Genomic DNA, 21447 nt, shown 5'->3' with positions numbered 1-21447 from the left:
GCCCGTTGGGTCCGGGTCTTGTTCCGAAGCGGAATTGAGCTCCTCGGGCGGCGGGTCGGCAGGTGCCGCTGCAAGGCGGCTGCGGGCGGGGTGCTCGCCTGGAGCCCGCTCCGGAGCTGGCCTCGGCATCTCCCTCATGAGCTATCTGTAGAGTCATTCCCCTTGGTAAGGAGTTGTCCGGGTTGGTTTAGATCAGAATAGCCTCACGGATGACAGCTTGAGTGGCGCCTTACTCCCGGGCCAGGCACGGCGCGTGTTTCCTGACAGATGCGGGAGTTTGCTGTTAGGCGCTTTGCTCCCATAAGGAAGGTTTAGCAGACAGCTGCAGGACCCTTGGCCTGAGTGGCTCCCCAAAGATGACTCAGTCCTGCACGGTGTATGTGATCTTTTAAAAGTTGTACTAGTGCTGGGCATTGTTTTATTCCGATCCAATCCCTGTAAAAATTGTGATGCACGTGTGTACTGATGCTACAAGTTTCGGAAAAGGATCCTCTTATCTGACGGTGAAATTTGTTTTACAAACACAAAACCTTTCTTTAGGTGATGTTGCCCATCACACAGTGAGTACTGTTAAAACAATGGCCATATTTACCCACGCTAAAGCATTTTATGGTATTTGCTATATTTGTAATGGAAAACTGCAAATACTTGTGGCAGATGCAAAGGTTCTGTCTTGTAAATTGGTGTTTTCTAAAGGTAATTAAGTTACAGTGTAAGCTAAAGTAATATGAGTGGTACTAAGTGCCTGTTTGTTTTTTTATGTTTGTTGTTCACTGATCCTAAGTGCTATTCTTGGACCTGTTCAAACAGATGATCTACATCAGCTAGACAAACAGGCTGCTAAAGCCACAGATGTACATGATTCTATAGACTTTAATAAAATACAGCTAAGGGCAGATTTCTCTTAAATCCCAGTCATATGTTGCTTTTTACCTTTCTTTTTTCCTGTTCCTCGGTTTCTCTTAGACCCTCAGGCCTTCCTGAAAGTACGAAGCTTTGAACCATATTTAATCTGGGAGTCCATGAAAAGACAACACCTACAGAGAGTGTTGTGTGAGTTTATTCTATGCTGTGCAACTCAGCATATAGGCAAGAGCTAGCAGTAACAACTCTTTGTCAAGGGCTGTCCTCACAGTGGCAGGCATGCTGTTGATGCCAACAAGTAAGTGTTAGCAATCACTGTAGAGTAACCCTTTTGGATTCTATCAGTGCCACTCCTTAATCAGCTGCTCAATGGCCATTTTTTTCCCTTTCCTGAATCCTCAGGCTGCTGCCTGCACAGTGGTGGAAAATACTTAGAAAAAATAAGTTACATTGGAAGATAAGGAGTAAATAAGAGAAAACTGATTTGTAACGTACCCGAAAAAAATAAAAATCAATAACTGTACCTCGTGCAAGCTTACCTTGGATTCAAAACTGAAGTTTAATCACACAGATGGAACTTTAGGAGCAGGTGAGAAGCATTGCACTCCCCAAACAGTAAGCCTTTGAGACAGGCGATGTCGAAACAGTGTAAGCAACGAATGCTTCCTATCTGCAAAATGGCTGCAGGGACGACGGCCTGTCATGTTCTCAAATTATGCCCTTTCTCCAACACATAAGTATCACCACTGTGTTTGTCATCCTCCTCTCCATCAGTTAGTAGGCTATAGGAGCATGTTTATGTGGAAATGATGACAAGGAGAGCAAGAGGTTCTTGGCTATTGCAGTTCAGATTATCCTGTTCACCAGTGGCCTTTCACAGGTAATAGGTAACATCTAACAGAGAACATAGGAATTAACCATGTGGAAGCTCTTACCTTTGACTCCTCCAGATAAATGAGCATCCTTTCTCCTTCACCAAAGTGTATTTTGGAGAACAGTGATGCTGCTCTTCATATTTGAGTGAGATCCTGCAAGATGAATAGTGCTGTATGTGCCACAGGGTTTTCTCAGCAATAGCTTGTAACAGTGGGTTTTTTTTCAGCAATAGCTTGTAAATGCTGCATATTTTATAGTCATTCAAATGTTTGTGGAGCCTAAAAGATGTAATTTATTTTCTGTATTCAGAATTGAAAATGTCTGAAGACATATGTGATGGCATCCCAGCTGAAGAAAAACCTGAAGTAATGGAAATGCCCAGCAAGGAGGTGTTGCCTCATGAGTCAGTACCACACCTTGTGGAAGCTGAGATCTTGCATGAGTCTTCACAAGATGAACGTGGACAGGCTGCTCAGAGTGCCAGTAATAGACAGGAAGGAGAAATATTTATTAATGAAAACCCTTTGACTGAAAAATTAAATGAAAGTCTGCCTTCCAATGAAGAGGCAACTGAAGACGTGCCAGCTGAATGCAGTGATACCGTGAGCCTTGATGCAGAACCTGAATCTGAAGAAACACTGAATGAACAAAGCAGTCCAGTAAGTAATGCCTTTTTCTTCCATAAAAGCACTCCCCTCCCAGCTTTGTAAGGACAGAATGTTGTACAGTGCGCATACTGTTTTTCGCAAAAGCCTAAGGAGTTACATACAAAAAACCTGCATGGAAATTATGAATAGTTGAATTTCTCTTTGCCAGAATGATATTAATTTGGTCTTTCTTGCTTGTTTGCAATAAAACTATACCAAGAATATAACTGATTTTGTATAGAAATAATACTACCATGATTTTGTTATGTGGTTTTCTGTACAAATCTACTTCATTCAGTTCAGAGAATGAACCTAGAAGAGGACAGAATTTAAGCTGCATGTGAAGCACTGAATCTTGTGTGTGCTAATTTTCAAGTCACTGACTTTATGAAAACCGTGTATGATTTACAAGGCTTGGTGAAATGGCCAGTGGTTTTTGATTTGTTCTAGGCCAGTAGGTTTTGATCTATGGTCCACAGATCTTCAGGAGCCCTATGAGTAACTGCTTAATAATAAATAAAAGAAATAAAAATTAAATAAAAGAAATACCCCCCCCCCCCCAATTCTAATAATGAAATAAAAGAAAACAAACAAACAAACAAAAAACAAAACCAAGGCTTTTTTACGGTCTATACAGCATCCAAATCCAATGCCTGTGACATAGCTGAAGATATTCTCGTCTCCACTGAAAAATTTTCAGGAATCCACAAACTGGACAACTTTTAGCCCTTCCACCAATGATCCCCCTTTCATAGGGGGAGATCACTGGTGGATGCTGTATGCTGCACCATGCAGAGCTACCTTGGCATACTTCAGCTTTTGGTTTTGAATTGGTTGTGTAGGGATAATACATTACTGGAGACTTTTTTGAAACAACAGTTTCTTAATATGATTTAAATATGGAATACTGGTAACCACTTAATGCCACACATTAATGTAAAACATGGGCAGGAACTCAGTTGTTGGGAGTTCCAGGTGCACATCTACTGTCTTACCCCTCTGAGGAGACTCAGGCAGAGAAGCCTTTAACTCTAGCTGCTGGTAGAACTCAAGGAAGGAGATGGGTTCCTGCTTCTCCCTAATACTAGCTCTAATAAACTTATATGGCTTTATAGAATCAGGTACCTGACGAAATAGTAAGATGTCTGTAAAGACATCTCTGGTGTTTTAGGTGCTTTTAAGAACAGGTGATGTGAGCTAAGCTTCCTATTCTGCTTTCTTGAACTCCGCATAATACCCAATCTATCATCACTTATTAGATGCTGGACTTTGTTACCTGACAGGTTATTTGTGTTTTCTCCTGTCTTTGGGAAACATGAGCTTTAGACAGTGGAGTAATATTTCTGTTCTTATAGGCCACAGACTGTTCATCTAAAGCAAGTAGATGGGGAGCTTGGGGTACCTGGGGAAAGTCTCTCCTGTCATCAGCTTCTGCCACAGTGGGTAAGTGTTCAATCAGTAAAGTTCATGGAAATAAATTATAATCTTAATATGTTGTTAGACACATTACTGTTGTATTTTCAAGATTCATAGACAGTTTTGTCCTGATATGCTTGGCAAGCATCATTTCATTTTTTATTTTTTATTTTTTTTCAGTGGGAAGAAGGACCTTCCTAAACTGTCAACAGCATAAATATTTCTTGGTGTCAGATTATGGAAAAGTTACTAGGGTTGTTTGTAAAGTTAGTGGATGACCTCACTGTAGCTTCTTCACAGAAAGGACACATAAATTGATACAGTTACTATCAGCCAAAGGCTTATAGTTTTTGAAACAAAGCACTCTAACTCAGACTCAAGCATGTAGCTGTTAGTGGTTTATACACCATGACTTCTATCTCTACAATATGAATTTGCCTCTCATAAATCATTCCAGCTTTCAGTGACACCCAGTGAAACTGTTAAGCCATCATACCAGACTTCAGAGAGCAGAACAATGTGCTGAAACATGGACCCTATACTCCCTCTCCCTATACTGTCATTTCCAATAGTATGTCTGTTTAGTATGTCCTTGCAAAGACTTTTGATAGAACTTGATCATTACACATTGAAACTCACAGACAAAAAGTGAAGCATGCAAATACCTAGTTACCAGTGGGAAATCATTCCTTACAAAAAAGCTACTAAGCTGTTAACTAACCAGTTCTCATAAAGGATCCACAAAACACTTTTAAAAGATGAAGCTAGTAATTAAAATGAATTGCTAATTAGTAAAAGTGACAGATTCAACAGAGATACTGTTTTTATAATCCCATATAAGGGTAAATAATTCTCCTTATTCTCCTCTGTTCCATGGGCAATAAATTATTCCTCTGTCTTTCTGGGAGAAGGAGGGAGCTTCCCCTCTCTTCTGTTTTTTTTCAGTAATGCTCACACTCAGGAGTTCCTAGCTATCTTTTCTTTCAGACAATCCAACAGATGAATGTATCTAAATGCAGAATGAGCTTCTAAGATGTCTTTAAATTGGCATAAGTGATGGTTACTGCTGAAAGGAGCAGGCCTGTCTTGCCCCAGCAATGTATTTCTTCCTTCTCGTATGCGAACAGTAGTGTTCATGTAGTGATGTGGGGAGCTGGTTTATGAGACTGATTTTTGAAAAGTACAGATGAAGTAAGAGCTGGATCTTCAGCTGGATCAGTTGTAAATTCCCTCATCTGGTTTACCATTTGGTGACCCAAATGCTACTGAATGGGGAATGATAGGAACACGGAGAGCATGCCGATGGGGACAAGGACAACTTAGCTAGCTGTGGAACTGCATGAGTGTTCTCAACTTGTATTTAACCTTAAAGCTAGCACTTCTCTTTCAAATGTGAAGAAGGATCCTTGTGTTGAAAATTTTACCCACCTTTTTTCTAGCACTATCAGTAGGTCTAATAAAAGGTACTGCTTTCACAGATATCCACGAGCCTTGCCTCTCTTGCATCCTCAAGACTATCTAATAACAGCATTCTGAAAAGAATCTGGCTTAGCGTAAATAACTAAAGAAGAAAATTTATATGCATAAAAGTAATTTTACTGTTGAGCAGTTGGAATTGTAATGCTGATGAATTATTCAGTTTATTTTTATAGTTGCAGCAGTAGTTTACTCAGAACAGAGCTTTTTCAGGTCATTCAGTTTCTGCCTGTGAGATAGCCATATTTATATTCTGTTTAGCTTTTGCAATAAATAGTATTTCATCAAATGGCCATTCTAATATTGTTTGTGAGTAATAAGATTATTTGTTACGAAACAGTAACTATGCTTGCAGGCTTGCAGCAGCAATCTGCGTTACAGTCTTCTGTTGCTTTGAAGTCTCGGCCTCACTGAGCAATAAGTTTAATGTCACATAGTGCATACGTTTTCTGTGGACAGTATGGCCATAGATATTTTTTTGCCCAAATGACCTGAGCTTGCCTGAAAACAATAAATGGTGTTGGAAGAGCTTTGGGAGACAAATGTTAACATACCATCTGACTGTATTTGCGTCATAACCATCTTCACAGTGCAAATATGTGAAAAAGTTTGTTGTCTAGGCAGCCTGACTTGATAAGGTCGTGCAATGGTGACTATTTTGAATATATATATTGTATATATATATTTAGAATTATTCAATGAGCACAGTTGGAACAGGTCAGGTTGCCTTGGCAAAGCAGCATCTGAAACATGCAGAAAAGGAGAAAGAAAATTTAAAAATCGTTTTGATTTTACATGAGAATGGTTGCACTGTGTCACACTGAAGACCCCATGTGTTATCTAGCTTCTGCCAGTGGCCAAGAGCAACTGGGAAAGAGCCTAAACTCAGATGTATGTGAAGCAGCACTTACTCAGTTTTCTGTTCCCATTTCCTGGAATCTACAACCTAAACTTTCTGATCCTGGGATCAGGGTAGGGTTGAGTTCAGATATTACTATCTAATAATTTTGGATCTATGTTTTCTCTGTCAGTTTATTAAATGAAATAGACTTCAAATTAAGCAGAAATCAAATGTACATTATTCCCTGTTCCAAGGTAACTTGAGAGACCACATAGATAATCTCAGATTTGTTGCAGAAAATCAATGCAGCAGGTAATAGTTTATATTCCTGATATAGAGGGCTTATTTCCTCGTTGCTTGTTATGGAAATTCATGCTTGATCCTGTGAAGTATCTGTCTGTCACTGTCATAGACAGGATGTGGAATGGCATATACCATGTATCTGCTTCAGTATGATAATTCCTAGTGAGAGACAGAGAGAGGGAAAAAAAAAAGCTATTTTGAATTTCTATAAGCTTTCTTCTTATTATTAAATATTTATTTTTCCCATTCAAGTTATTCTATTTAATATCTGAGCAGTTCAAACAACACTTCATCTCCTATTCTTCTTCAGAAAATAAGTTTGCTACAATCCAGTCCATTTTAATGTTGCTTAAAATGTTGTCAGTGTAATAAATGACATAAATAAAGCTGCTTTCTTGGAATTAGGCTTATCAGCAACACCTTCAGTATGTGATTTTTCTGTTGCTCTGTTATTATCTTTGTACAACAGAGCTGCTTGCCTGGTTAAGTATGACAAATACTTACTGTTCCTTATATTTTTCTTCAAAATTGTACTCTTGTCAAAATAGCAGAAACAGTTTGAGGTAGACTAGATAACGTCTTAAAGGCCTAAGCAAATACATTCAGCTTCTAATAAATAGTATCATAGAACAGCCTAGGTTGGAAGGGACCTTGAAAGATCATTGACTTGATTGACAAGGGGTAACAGGTTAAAACTTAAACAGGGGAAGTTTAGATTGGATATAAGGAGGAAGTTCTTTACTGTAAGGGTGGTGAGGCACTGGCATGGGTTGCCCAGGGAAGTTGTGAGTGCTCCATCCCTGGCAGTGTTCAAGGCCAGGTTGGACAGAGCCTTGGGTGACGTGGTTTAGTGTGAGGTGTCCCTGCCCATGGCAGGGGGCTGGAACTAAATGGTCTTAAGGTCCTTTCTAACTCTGACCGTTCTGATTCTATGATCATCTAGTCCAGGCTTTTGTGGGAAAGGGTGCCTAGATGAGATTATCTAGCATCTTGTCCAGTCACATCTTGAAAACATCCAGCAGTGGCAAATCTACCATGTTTCTGGGGAGGTTGTTCCAGTGATCATTCTTACTGTAAAAAATTTCTTTCTTACATTCCTTTCTGTTTAGGACTGGCCTGAAATGGTTGTTTAAAGGATTTTGGTTTCATAGAATCATCACGGAATGGTTTGGATTGGAAAGGACCTTAAGCTCATGTAGTTACAGCCCCCCTGCTATGGGCAGGGACACCTCTCACTAGACCAGGTTGCTTTAATGGAAGGTGTCATTATGTCATTTCATTATTCTTCAAAGCCTGATTTATTGTTCCCAAACAGATTAGCATTTTTACTGCATGGCTGTACTTTGTTTAGCATAGCTGATTTTAGTTTCTAATAATAAGTTAGTTTCCGTATAATTTGTATCTTATTTCTCTTTAGCTAACTGCACATACAGCCAATGATTGTTCTGGAGATGGTTTTGGATTCTAAAGAAAAGATTTGTTGTCTTTGAACTGATTTTGACATTACTTGGATCAAGGTCCCAGCCACAAGGCAGATGTGATACTCCCCTACACAACAGAATCTGTAATGCCTTTGAATTAGTGGTAGTCACTGCCTGAACCATGCTTAGTGTCTAACACTAGATGTCACACTAAGAAAGTTATTGAATCTGTCTCATTAATGAGGTGAAGTTTTCTTTTGTTTTTAAAAGGTACAAGAAGTCTGGTTTCCCTCCTTGTGGAACCACAGTAGAGTAGATCCACTGAAATAGTTGCTGGGATGATGAGACGGGAGAAACAGCGTCACTACGATCTGGAGACACAAGTTCTTGTACTTACCATTACCATTTTACTCTTTTTCTTTTAAACTGAATCTTTTAGTAAATCGGCAATTACACCATCCAGTCTTTTAGTAAGAGTGTTGATAAAACTCTGCTCTAACAGTGGGTTACCATTACAGCTAAGCCAATCTAATGGGTAGCAGCCACTGAAATGTGCAGTCCTGCACTTCTTTTCCTGGCATATTTCTTCCTCTTTCCTGTGCCATCATTCGTGCTTCTCTGAGCTCCTGGTAATCCAGTCAGGAAGCTAAACTGACATAAGAATAACTCTAGAGGAAAGAAAAATCCATTTTCTGCCTCTTCAGTTCATTGAAATAACTCACTAGATAAGTGCCAGGGCAAGCAGAAGGGATAAAAATGGAAAATGGGAGGAACAGCACCAAGCACCAGCACCAAGAAGCCATTAGGTCATCTTAGCTTTAACAGCAAACCTTTTATCCCCAGGTGATAAAAAAAGTGAGGAATAATGTATTCTCACTCTGTACTTGAAGCTTGTCACTTCCATTTTTTAAAACAGCATGTATACTTGTAGCAATAGTACAATTATATACAATAGTCTATTGCTATTATTAAAACGTTTACCACTGCATTAAGGAGATCTGAAACTAGTCTTGTTTACTAGCTGAATTGGAGTTACTCCTGATTTACAGACTGGATAACATATGAATAATCAGAATCTAGTCTTTGGTTTTGTTTTAACTACAAGGAAAAGAATTTTTCTAAAGCAAAGCCTTGGAGTGAATACTCCAATACTACCAATAGGGTAGCCTCAAAGTGAGCATAATGGTGTCCCACTTTTTAGTGTACAAAACTAGAACACAGCTGGCTTTTCCACATATGTATGCTTCATATGGTGGAGTGACTCCCCCCTCCAGCCATCTTTCACGTTCATCGGTTTCTCAGTGTCAGATGCTAATTTAAGGCCTCAATCTTCATCTTTAGCTCAAACCAGCTGAAGCTTCATTCATATTACTTGACTGAAGTTTGATCACTTGCTCATCAGAAGTGCCCTTGTGGTGCAAGACAGCTTGTGAAGACTGTGTGGTAGCCAGGGACAAAATCTCAAAGTCTTCTTCTCCATCTCTACCATAGAAGCAGGGCGTCCAATAGCCTGGGAGTACTGGATTGACAAGGGACAGCAATTCCTTCTGAGAATGGTTTAGATTTCAGACATGCTGAACTGCCTCCAAGGTGTCTGTTGGCCTCTTTCAGCTCTGCAGGGAATCCAAAGCTACTAAGCTGGAAGGTGGAAGATAAAAGAGCCTAAAGTAGGATGTATCTGACTAAAGCATTTGTGAGTGCTGTAATCTGGCCTTGGGCAGATCAGGCAAACTCAAAGGCAGGCCACATTTTTAGGCACTGCTTGTAAAATCTTCCCTTTCAAGTGAAAGATTCCAACCAGCAAGGTGAACAACATCATTCTGCTGAAATCACCAGCCAATAGAAGGAAAAGAAATCATGTAGGCAAGAAAAAGCAGCAACACAGGGAAAAAGGCATGCTTTCTTCAAAAAGTATGCAGGTAATATCCACTGCATAGCTCTTCTGTCCCTGCTGCCACTAATGAGTAAATGGAGGTGTTGGAGGTGTTCCTAAATCTACAATATCAGCTCTGTTGTGTCACCCAGTGTAACAAAACCAGTGCGCTTTCTTCTCTAAAATGTAGCCTCATCTCCCATAATCTCTTTTATTTCTGTGCCTTTTAAAATTACAAATAATAATTTTAATTTCTAAAGCAACATGAGCTTCTGCTGTGTTTGTGCATGTACGTGTATCTAACACTGCTGATATGCTTCAGTTGTGGTCTTCTGATCTCATCCAGTTTTGTTGTTGTTATCAAACATATGTGCCATCCGGCTTACTCCAGCAAAACTAGTCCTAGTTGACCTGAGGTATTTTCTTATCATTATCATTATGATTCTAGTGCATGTAACCACAGCCCTGAAAATGCTACCTATTGTAAGTCTGTAAATATCAATACAGCAGCTGTGTGCCTCCTTTTCTTGGAAGTATGAGATTGTCTGCAGAACTATGAGAACCAAATTACAGAATATTAAAAAAAAATAAAACATTTTTAGGTACAGGAAAAAAAAAGGGAAATTAATCTGAAAATCCATAACTTTCATACACAGTTAAAAACAAATTTATGCTTAATGTTCATAGTTATTTTTTCTGTATAATTACAGGACAATAGTATTTTATTAGCAGGTCAAGACCTCAAGAAAAATTAAGTCAATGGAAAGAATAGAACTTTTTTGCTCATTTAAAAAGTTGTGAGCAAGAGAAATGGAAAGGAATGTGGTATGGAGCATCTATTACATGAGTTTAAAAGCACAATTAATAATTATTTGAGTCTCAAGAATATGTAGAGTAAATAAATGGCTCGATCTATTCATACTAATATTTTTCTTTAATCAATTAAAATGTGCAGAAGATTGGGATTAGATAAAGTAGTACTCTGCTCTCCAGTATCTGCATTGGAACATATTTTGCAAAAGGCCAGAAGTTATCCAGCAAAGAGTTAAATCCCTGTGGTACATGACCTGGTATGTCCTGTACAATTGAACAGACTGCTACATTTTGTCAGACATGAGATATGTAGACAAAGGTCATATTTTCTTTAAACAGGTAAAAGTATTCACCTGCCTAGTCTTTCTGTTTCACTGTAAAACATCAGGACCCCATTTCTGCTGTACAGAAAATTACTTGTTTCTGCTTGTGTGTTCCTTAGGGGACATCTTCTTTGTTCTTTGTATTTACCTCCAGATACCCCAGTTTTCTTGTATGTGATATTTCAGTAGTGTTGCTTCACATATGTTTTCTAGAGTATATTTAATACTGAATTCACAGATCACCTGATGTGCAATCCATCTGGAAATCATATAATCATAAACCTGAGCTTTCCTTCCTCCTACTCCATTTCAAATCGTTTTGCTGCATTTTTCTTTGATCAGATGTTCAAAAGCATATTTGTATGTTTATGTGTATGTTTATTAGAACACTGCAGAGCACTGGCAAATGATAGCTTATTTTGCTGTAGTTAATATAACTCAGAAAAATGCTTTGAACTTTCCTAACAGAAAGTGCCCCCAATTATGGGAAAGTATGGACAACATTTAATTAATTGCTGTGCTTGACTTTGTGCCTTAGATGTCCAGGTATCTGCATAAGCATCTGCCTTAATGTCTTTTCTGAAATCATTTCTCTATTAACAGTTCAGCTGAAGGTAACAAAGCAAAGAAGTATGAAATTGTCATTAATACTTCTTACAAGTATTTAGGCAGATAGTTACTGCCCTGCTGCTAGAAGTGATAAGCTTTATGTGTGATGCAGTAATAGTGTACTGAGCAAGAAAGAATCACACAGGGTAGCTGAAGCCATTTCATTTTGTGTTGGAAAGAAATTTTGCTCACTTGGTTGGTTGTTTACTTCTTGCATCTCAGCTGATGTGCAGAAACTTACAACTAAGGAAGTTGTACTAGCTGGATCATTTGTAATGGGAGAAGCATATCAGGAACATACTTGTAGACATACCCAGAGGCAATTTGAGGGTAGTCTTTCTTTAAGGGCAGCATTTTTCAACTACATCTGATGCAGGTTAGGAAGTTATTGCCTCCTTTTGCAACTGCTGGCTACAGGCAATCCATCCTATCCTATAGTGGAATACTACCAGTCTGGGGGATCTGCTAGTGTAAATTAACTCTGTATAGAAAAGCAGCAAAGCAATCCTGTTCTATCAAAACTATTCAGATATATTCAGATAGAAACCCTAATAATATATATTCTGTACATTAAACTAGACCATTTTAATAGAACAGAGACTTAGGGAGTCGCTATGTTAGGTAAGGGTCAGGTAAAATCTCTGTGGGAGATCAGCTGCCACTGGAACAATAATTCTATCTGTCATCTGACACCAGCAGTTTACGAAGTATATTAAAGTAGCAGCTTTGAGGTGAGATACTTTGGAACTTGACTTCAAGTGAGCAACTGAGGAGCTTAAATCCTGAAATAACTTTGAGGACCTGGGTCAGTATTCTGAAAACAACTAACATAGCACCTATGCAGCAAACTGAAGATTCCTTACCTCAGCCCTGCAGTCATCCACAGACCATTAATTGTAGCTTAATTGTTCCAGAGTTCTGAAAACTAAATTAGGCCAAAACTATGTCATTAGGAGGACCAACAATTTCTGTTTAAACTGCTTGCAGTAGAATATTTAGCATTTTGAAAAGCAGAGAACTAAACTTACATGTGTCACTGAAACAAGTTTTGCATTTCAGATCAAGTGTCATCTGTAGGATATTTCAGCTTTATCATTTCTAGTCAGAAGAACAAGTGAATTATTAACCTATTAAAAAATTAAGTAATGGGGTAAGTTTAATAGTTACTCTGATTGTCATCATTCATGGGGTATAAAAATACTAGGCACTGTTAGTAAAACATTTTCAAATAATATAATCTAAAATATGCTTTTGCTGCAGGTCATGGGATAACAGCAGTAAAGGAAAAAGCAGGATCTACCCTAGGAATTCATAATACAAGTTCAGCATCTTCAGAAACAGCAGAGTGTCCTGCAGCTGAAACGCCAATTACACGTAAGTTCAAGTTCACTGAATTTTGACAAAACTCTTTGACATTGCCAAATTAGTGCAATTTACAGAATTTTAGTGTTTTGACCACAGGATCTAGTTTACTGTAATTTATGACTTGTAGAGTTGAAAGTATGCTGTATGCTTGCTCTTTTCCTTTTGTTAGAAGCAGAAGATACTCTGGACCAAAGCTTTTCTGAGAATATTCCTTCTTCTCCTTCGTCTGGATCTCGTGGCATGTTGTCAGCTATCACTAATGCTGTTCAGAACACAGTGAGTCATTTTAGCTGGCCTCTCTGTTCTAGTTATTCTGCATCATTTTTAGGTGCAACTTCACTGTAGATCACATTGGTTAAGTTGTAGGTCTTTGTAAAAGCAGTTGTGTTGTAAGTCTGTTTAGAGTCTCTTCCATGGCAAAATAACAGAATCAAATAATAATAAAAAAAAACATTCAGAACAATTAAGTTACTACTTTGTCACCAAAGTAGAAACTACTGAAAGTACAGAAGAAGTCTCAGTGAAAAATATGGTCTTCTCCTAAACTATGTCAGATTTTTCTAGTCCTTTATATATTATTTTTGTAGTTGTGGTATCATCATCTGGTTTTCTTTTACAGTTAAGTCTTTCCAGAGAGTTACCAGGAGATTTGTTATCATTTCTGAAGGCAGATCAAATACGAAAATACTCTATTTGCTTATATTAAGGCTTTTACTAAACTCTACTGTTAGTCCCTGGCCCTTACCTTCACCTCTTTCTCTAGTGTCTCGATTCATATTAGTCTTCACCGAAGGTGGTCTGATTGCAGACTCAGTGAGGCAAAATCTTTCGTCCATGGTTCTTCCCTTTTACACTCTCCATACTTTTTCTGTGTGTTGCACTTCATCCTTTTCTGATTTTCTGTGTTGCAGCTTTTGCAAAATCTTGTACCATACTGTTTCCAAATCAATTTTTGTGTCATTTTCTTCCCCAGTGTTTTTGCACACATTATCACAGCAAATGTTTTCCTCTGATCTTTCCCATATGGTGTTTCCCTTGAAATTTTAAGAGACTTTAAGCATTGGCTAAAAAAGCATAGAAGACTAACTCCCTATTGAGCATGTTTTACAAAGTGCAATTCCTTTATTAGTGCATATCCACTTCACTCTGAGTGCCTCATCACTCTAGTATCTACTAGTTAAAGCATAGAAAATCTATGGACCTGAATGTTCAAAAACAGTGTTGGCAAAAACAATACTCTTACAGTTCATATTAGCATAAAGTGGAAAGAAAATAACCATATTGTGTTATTTTGTACAGGGGAAAAGTGTTTTATCTGGAGGCTTAGATGCTTTGGAATTCATTGGGAAGACAACCATGAATGTCCTTGCAGAAAGCGATCCTGGATTTAAGAGAACCAAAACACTGATGGCAAGAACAGTTTCTCTTTCTCAGGTTGGATTTATTTAAATGCAGCTCTGTCAATTCTTCTTCCATAATTTTAGATGCCTCAGGGAGAGGCTTTATTTATTGCAGTAGATATTGGCTAAGCTTATGGAAATAAATATTGTGCTTTATATTTGCTTCACTTTAGTTTTCTTCACAAAATCACAACAGATAATGTAAAATCGTCTTTTCTGCATAATCACATGTGCAATAGCAGATTTTAATAAGATAGTATGTGTGGTGATAAATCATTACTCTCTGGAGACAGAAACAAATTGTTCATGTTTTTGTATCAGCTCTAGAGAGAGATCTTCCAGCATAAAAATCGGTATAGTACTGTCCTTGGAAATGAGTAATACTGGAATATGACATATGTTTCGTTATGAATTAAAGCTGTGAAGTTATATCTTAATGTTCATCTAAACTAATAGTACCCTTACACAGGTGTGACTCATATGTTTGAAAGATGAAGGACATGATAAAAACAGAATAGAAGCATAAGTGCTGTCAGTACAAAATTATTTTAGTTCTCCAGACACTGAGAGGAGAGAGGCTGTGGAAATCAATAGACATTGAAAAAACCTGTAATTTTACTACATGTTTACTTCCTTGTAGGGAGGAGTAAGATATTTTTCTTTTAATGAGATGTTTCATCTTTAGTGTTTATCATTCTGAGTGTGGACAGACTAATACTATTGTAGCAGGCCAAAAGCAAGTTAACTCCTGTTAAGGCCTACAGGGTTAAAATGAGCTTTTAAGGATGCCTTCCTAAACAATGTGTATTAATTCACACATAAAATCTGAGGCAGAAAGTGACATGAATCAGTTCTCATGGGTAGCATAACACAGTGCTTCCTTCTGAGTGATTTGTACATAAAACTTTGTGAGTGATCTTTTGAAGGTGGAGACTGAAAAATCTGCCATCATACATCTTTTGTAACAAATTAATAACTGAAGACAATATCTTAGAAATTCTGGATTGTGGACTAGTGTAAGTGGAAAGAGTTTACCTGCATTCAGAGGCCTACATGTGATTTAAGATGCAGTTCAGATGTATTTACCAGCTTTACTGTAGCAAATTCGTACAAGAGGCCATTTCTTACTGGGACTAGAAGGAATAGGAGATCCTCTTCTGTACAGTAGTCTATCCTTCCTATACACTAATAGCAGTGTATAAGAAGACCACTCTAAAACATCCCCCTTTGGTAAAAGTCATCCCTTCCTAGGCCAATCTCTTTTGTTAGTCCTGCTGTCACATAAAACTGACTTTAGTATCAGCTAAAAATATTTTATAGGAAGTATTTTTGTAGGTGCATTATTTATGCAAGTAGGTATTCGTATTTGTAGCTGATATTGCTTTTGAGGACATAAGCAAGATTATTTGATGATTAGCAATTACCACTGGGAAAACCACATTTAGAAATATTTTATTAGAGAAGTTAATCAAAAAAGAAGTTAGATATTTCAGCTCTAAAATTTCACCTCTGCATGTGTGATGTAGTCCCAAATTTTATTACTTTAGACGTGCAGAACCAGAAATAAAACCTGTCATACCTACAGCACTACCCATAAAGCAACAGAAATTATGTGTATTTTTGCAGCTGTTGCGCGAAGCTAAAGAAAAGGAGAAACAGAGGAGGGCCCAGCAAGTTACAGTTGAAAGAACAGCCCATTATGGACTACTCTTTGATGAATTTCAAGGTTTGTCTCATCTTGAAGCTCTGGAAATCCTGTCAAATGAAAGTGAAGCTCAGGTACAGTATGCAGACAGCATAAATCAAAATGGTTGGGAAAAAACAGATCTTCACATTAGTTTTACTCTGCAGCTGCATGTGAAATAAGCAGTAAGTTTTCCATCAACTTCAAAGAAAGTTGGATTGGTCCCACAGGCCAGTCCTTGGCTTCAGGAAATCAGTCTAAATACATCTAAAGTTTAACTCCAAGATTAACTCAAACAGCTTCCTAACTTAAAGTTATTTTTGTTAGGATCATATTTAGTGTGTATTTGTCAGCTTGTGACATTATGTAGATGTTTTCAGAATTTGCAAGGATGTTGAAGTCATTTGGTTTTTGTGTCAAGCAGGAATTGCAGACCTACTACACAAGTCCAATTCCCTGATAAATATTCCAAAAATCATGCACACATGCACAAAATACAGTACTGTAAGCGTGAGACCTATACTGACAGCCCAAAAGCCACAGGAGGAGTGCAAGGGACTGAAGGCACTGCTAATGTCCTATGTGTTTCTAATAGCAGGGATTTAAAAATATTTTTAAGCTTTTATTTGAAAAGTTTCCATTAAAAAAAGTTCCCAATGAACCCTATAAAATGGGTGATGTTATAGGGAGGGGCCAAAAAGTCCTTCACAGTCTGAACCAGGTCTTCCAGCTTTACCTTGCATTTAACCCTGAGCATATGAGCTGGACACATGAAGGGGCAGTAAGAAGTTAATGTAAGAAAATAGCTTCCTCCAGTCTCTCTCCTGAGCCAGTCTGCGCATCTGTTAAGCAAGGTCTAAAAAAAAACAACCCTTGAAACAAACCCAAAAGTAACATTCTGTATCAAAGGGGAGAAGGCATTTCTGTTGGCTTCCCTCGGCAGAGACTGTGATCATGGGATTAACACCATGTAACTGTAGTGCAAACATACAGCGATTCGAAGAATCTCTTTCCATCCCTCTTAGGCATGCATACCTATTAGATATGCAGGAACTTGCAGGTCCCTGAGACATGCAAAGACCTGTCAATACGTTCTTCAGAACTGGTAGACTGTCAATAATTTTGGTTGCATTTTGAAGGAGGCAAGACAGTTTTCTTTTTCCAGCTCTTCCTGTGACTGCTCAGGCTAACCATGAACTCTGCCTGTGCTGTTTTTGCTTGCTGTCTTCATCCAAGCAATCCCCAAGTGCTTATTGCAGTTTGCAGTTACACCATAGATTTATAGTTCAAAACTAATGTTCTGTGAGAATGTAGAGACCTGATGATCTTGCAAGGCTGGTGTAGTTTTTGTGATACTCAACAAATCTTGTTGATGAGAACTAAAAATGTGTCTACAGTGGAAGGTTTGAGCATAGTGGAAGTTTCTGTTTCCTAGCCTGTTTTGGTATCAGGCTCCAAATTAGCACTTAAGAAATGCTCTGTTTTGTTGGGGAATGCTTACTTTTTCTTCCAAATGTCCTTTCATTTACAGATTCAGTCATATTTAGCAACACTTGATGGAGAGCAGTTGGAGACTGTGAAAACTGATTTAATTGCTATAAAAGAGATCTTTGTTCCAAAGGAATCAGATGATGAAGCGGTGCAGGCACAGAAAGGTAATTAGAAATACAGAGACTTAACCACATGGATAATTGTTACTTCTGTATACAGTAATCTAAAATGCTACAATCCAAAATATAATTTCTGATATCTAATACTCTTCATAAGGTAGTCACTAAAATTAATATACCAGAAGTTCTGGAAGCTAATCAATGCTTCATTTTGAATTTCTATGGTAATTGAACTGTGAGATGTAGAAAATATAACATCAGGAAGTGTTATATTATTTTGCTTTGTTGTCAGTGAAAGCAAAACAAAAATAAGGGAAAATAATAATCTTTTGGATAACTGAGTTTTTCTTACAGAATCTGTTTATGAAATTGTGTAATCTGAAAGTTTTGAAGTCTTTAGCAATGCTTTTCTGTTTAGCATCTTCACTTTGCACCCTCCCTTGCTAGACAGGGAAAAATTTAGAGTGTAATAAAGAGACTTAATAATCATGAACTTTTTGAGGGGAAGTCACTTTGAAACATAGCGGCAACGCTGCTTTCTAGGTATTGTTTGGCAAGACATGGGGTGTGGAGTGTGAAAAAGAAGTTAAGACAACAGAAGCATGCTGTAACTATGACCTAGTACACAGCATTGAAGGGAACAGGACCGGCATGACTGTCTGTAGATCAGCTTACAAAGGTTACAATAAAATTGGTTAGGAGCAAAATAGGTGTCTTAAACAGGTCAGGAATGTTGGCATTCCCCAGAACAGAAGGATAAAAAGTTAAAGTCACCATAGTTCACGTCTATAGGCCTGTGAGATCCATACCAAACCTCTTCTAGTTGATAGAAACAACCCCTTTAATCTGATTGAGGACTGGCTTATGCCATTGAACACTATGTTGCTGCGTTTCAGAAGCAAAAAGATATCTCTTCCACGTCTTCTTGATCTTCTCAGGGGTCCTTTGCCCTTAAAACCTACATTTTGCAAGATGGTGAGGTGTGGTTTCTCTAGCCTTCAGAAAAGTTAGAAAAGATAGAGATTAACTAACGGTATTTGAAAATGTTAGATCTTATTTAGCCACTGAGCAGTATTTGAAAACAAGCTAATTACCGCTTACTGCTAATTTATTACCACTTTCTCATCACCCAAGTAATGGTATTTGTGTGGTGTCAATTGCCAGTGCTATACAGTTGGGAGGAAGACCAGTACTTTTGCATTCCCGTGTTTGGAAAGGGTACCCTAGACTCTCAGAATCTCATTCAGAGATGGTAGTGCTGCTTTTAGTTGCAACTCTAAACTCTTTCAGTCCTGCAGAACGAGAAATAACTGCAGCAATCTTCAGAGGAGATTTTTTGCGAAAAGGACTTAGAATCATAGAATCATAGAATAATTAGGGTTGGAAAGGACCTTAAGATCATCTAGTTCCAACCCCCCTGCCATGGGCAGGGACACCTTACGCTAAATCGTATCACCCAAGGCTTCATCCAACCTGGTCTTGAGCACTGCCAGGGATGGAGCATTCACAGCCTCCCTGGGCAACCCATAAGTGCCTCACCACCGTAACAGGAAAGAATTTCCACCTTATATCCAATCTAAACTTCCCCTGTTTAAGTTTTAACCCGTTACCCCTTGTCCTATCACTACAGTCTCTAATGAAGAGTCCCTCTCCAGCATCCCTATAGGCCCCCTTCAGATACTGGAAGGCTGCTAGGAGGTCTCCAAGCAGCCTTCTCTTCTCCAGGCTGAACAGCCCCAACTTTCTCAGCCTGTCTTCATATGGGAGGTGCTCCAGTCCCCTGATCGTCCTCGTGGCCCTCCTCTGGACTTGTTCCAACAGTTCCATGTCCTGTTTATGTTGAGGACACCAGAACTGCACACAATACTCCAGGTGAGGTCTCACAAGAACAGAGTAGCGGGGCAGGATCACCTCCTTTGACCTGCTGGTCACGCTCCTTTTGATGCAGCCCAGGATACAGTTGGCTTTCTGGACTGCGAGCGCACACTGCCAGCCCCATGTTCATTTTCTCATCAACCAACACCCTCAAGTCCTTCTCCGCAGGGCTGCTCTGAATCTCTTCTCTGCCCAACCTGTAGCTGTGCCTGGGATTGCTCTGATCCAGGTGTAGGACCTTGCACTTGTTATGGTTAAACTTCATAAGGTTGGCATCAGCCCACCTCACAAGTGTGTCAAGGTCCCTCTGGATGGCATTCCTTCCCTCCAGCGTATCAACCGAACCACACAGCTTGGTGTCATCAGCAAACTTGCTGAGGGCGCACTCAATCCCACTGTCCATGTCAGTGACAAAGATGTTGAACAAGACCGGTCCCAACACCGATCCCTGAGGGACACCACTCGTTACTGGTCTCCAGCCGGACATTGAGCCATTGACCACAACTCTTTGCATGCAGCCATCCAGCCAGTTCTTTATCCACCGAGTGGTCCATCCATCAAATTGATGTCTCTCCAGTTTAGAGACAAGGATGTCGTGTGGGACAGTGTAGAATGCTTTACACAAGTCCAGGTAGATGACATCAACTGCTCTACCCCTGTCCATCAGTTCTGTAGCCCCATCCTAGAAGGCCACCAAATTGGTCAGGCAGGATTTCCCCTTAGGGAAGCCATGCTGGCTGTCACCAAGCACCTTCTTGATTTTCATGTGCCTTAGCATGCCTTCCAGGAGAATCTGCTCCAAGATTTTGCCAGGCACAGAGGTGAGACTGACTGGTCTGTAATTCCCTGGGTCATCCATTTTCCCCTTCTTGAAAATGGGGGTTATATTTCCCTTTTTCCAGTCATCGGGAACTTCACCTGACTGCCATGATTTCACAAATATGATGGCCAGCGGATTTGCAACTTCATTTGCCAGCTCCTTCAGGACCTGCGGATGGATTTCATCAGGACCCACGGACTTGTGCACATTCAGATCAGATTTTTAAGATGGTCTTGAACCAGCTCCTCTCCTACAGTGGGCGCAAGGTCTTCATTCTCACAGTCCCTGCGTCTGCCTTCCAAGACTTGGGTGGTGCAGTCAGAGCCTTTGCCAGTGAAAACCGAGGCAAAGAAGTCATTCAGAACCTCAGCCTTCTCCAAATCCTGTGTAGCCAGTTCTCCTGAGAGCTTCCTGAAGGGGCCTACATTCTCCCTAGTCTGTTTTTTAGTTGCTATGTACCTGTAGAATCCCTTCCTGTTATCTTTAATACCTCTAGCCAAGTTTAATTCTAACTGGGCCTTAGCTTTCCTAACCTGGTCCCTAGCTTCCCAGACAACATCCCTGTACTCTTCCCATGCCATCTGTCCTTGCTTCCACTTATTATAATCCTCTTTTTTCATTTGAATTTTCCTCAGGAGCTCCTTATCCATCCAAGGAGGTCTCCTGGCCCTCCTGCTGCACTTCCTTCTGGTTGGGATGCAACACTCCTGAGCTTGCAGCAGGTGATCCTTGAATATCAACCAACAGTCTTGGGCCCCTCTGCCCTCTAGGGCTGTATCCCACGGAACCTTCCTAAGCAGTTTCCATTTTGTCCATCACCAAAACTATTTGGTATTAAAAAAAAAAGAACAAACATGTTTTGCTGTAGAAACAACTTCAGTAGGAGAGTATGGATTTTACATCTATTTTCAGTTCATTTGGGATTTATACTTAATCATACAGCTGTGATAGAAACCTTGCCATTATTTCATTTTCTGTCAGAGAATATTTTATATTCTCCATAGGATAAGAAAGTCTGTTTAAAGACAGAAATCCAGGGTAGTGAGCTTGCTGCACGCTCTTCTCGCTCTCCTGAGGATCTCAAATTCGAGCATCTCATGATCATTGCATCCAAGGCTGCCCTGGAGCGTCACATTTCCAACCAGCCCTTCCCTGTTCATGAGTCAAGCATGGCACCTCTCCTTGTTGGCTCCTCTATTACTTGCAGAAGGAAGTTGTCTTCCACACAATC

The 21447-nt window shown here is 39.3% G+C and overlaps 1 protein-coding gene across 3 annotated transcripts in view; it reads left to right on the top strand.

The window, feature by feature from the left end:
• The first annotated feature begins 456 nt into the window (after window positions 1–456).
• Window positions 457–21447, top strand: part of FAM114A1 (family with sequence similarity 114 member A1) — a 34381-nt gene continuing 13390 nt past the window's right edge. For 2 of the 3 annotated variants that reach the window (XM_057407595.1, XM_057407594.1), the window contains exons 1-8: window positions 457–560; window positions 2050–2399; window positions 3743–3830; window positions 12723–12836; window positions 12997–13103; window positions 14127–14261; window positions 15854–16006; window positions 17443–17566. In XM_057407595.1, coding sequence (XP_057263578.1) covers window positions 2058–2399; window positions 3743–3830; window positions 12723–12836; window positions 12997–13103; window positions 14127–14261; window positions 15854–16006; window positions 17443–17566 — 1063 coding nt within the window. In that variant the 5' untranslated portion in view covers window positions 457–560; window positions 2050–2057. Of the gene's footprint in view, window positions 561–2049; window positions 2400–3742; window positions 3831–12722; window positions 12837–12996; window positions 13104–14126; window positions 14262–15853; window positions 16007–17442; window positions 17567–21447 lie in introns of those variants that run through there. The other variant, XM_057407596.1, reaches the window with a different exon arrangement.

This window comes from Pezoporus wallicus, unplaced genomic scaffold (genome assembly GCF_028554395.1).
Source record: "Pezoporus wallicus isolate ANWC-B61680 ecotype Strahan unplaced genomic scaffold, APGP_CSIRO_Pwel_v1 contig_2492, whole genome shotgun sequence".
Classification (NCBI taxonomy): domain Eukaryota; kingdom Metazoa; phylum Chordata; class Aves; order Psittaciformes; family Psittacidae; genus Pezoporus; species Pezoporus wallicus.
The sequence above is the reverse complement of the archived record's forward strand: the minus strand, read 5'-3'. Positions and strand labels throughout refer to the sequence as shown.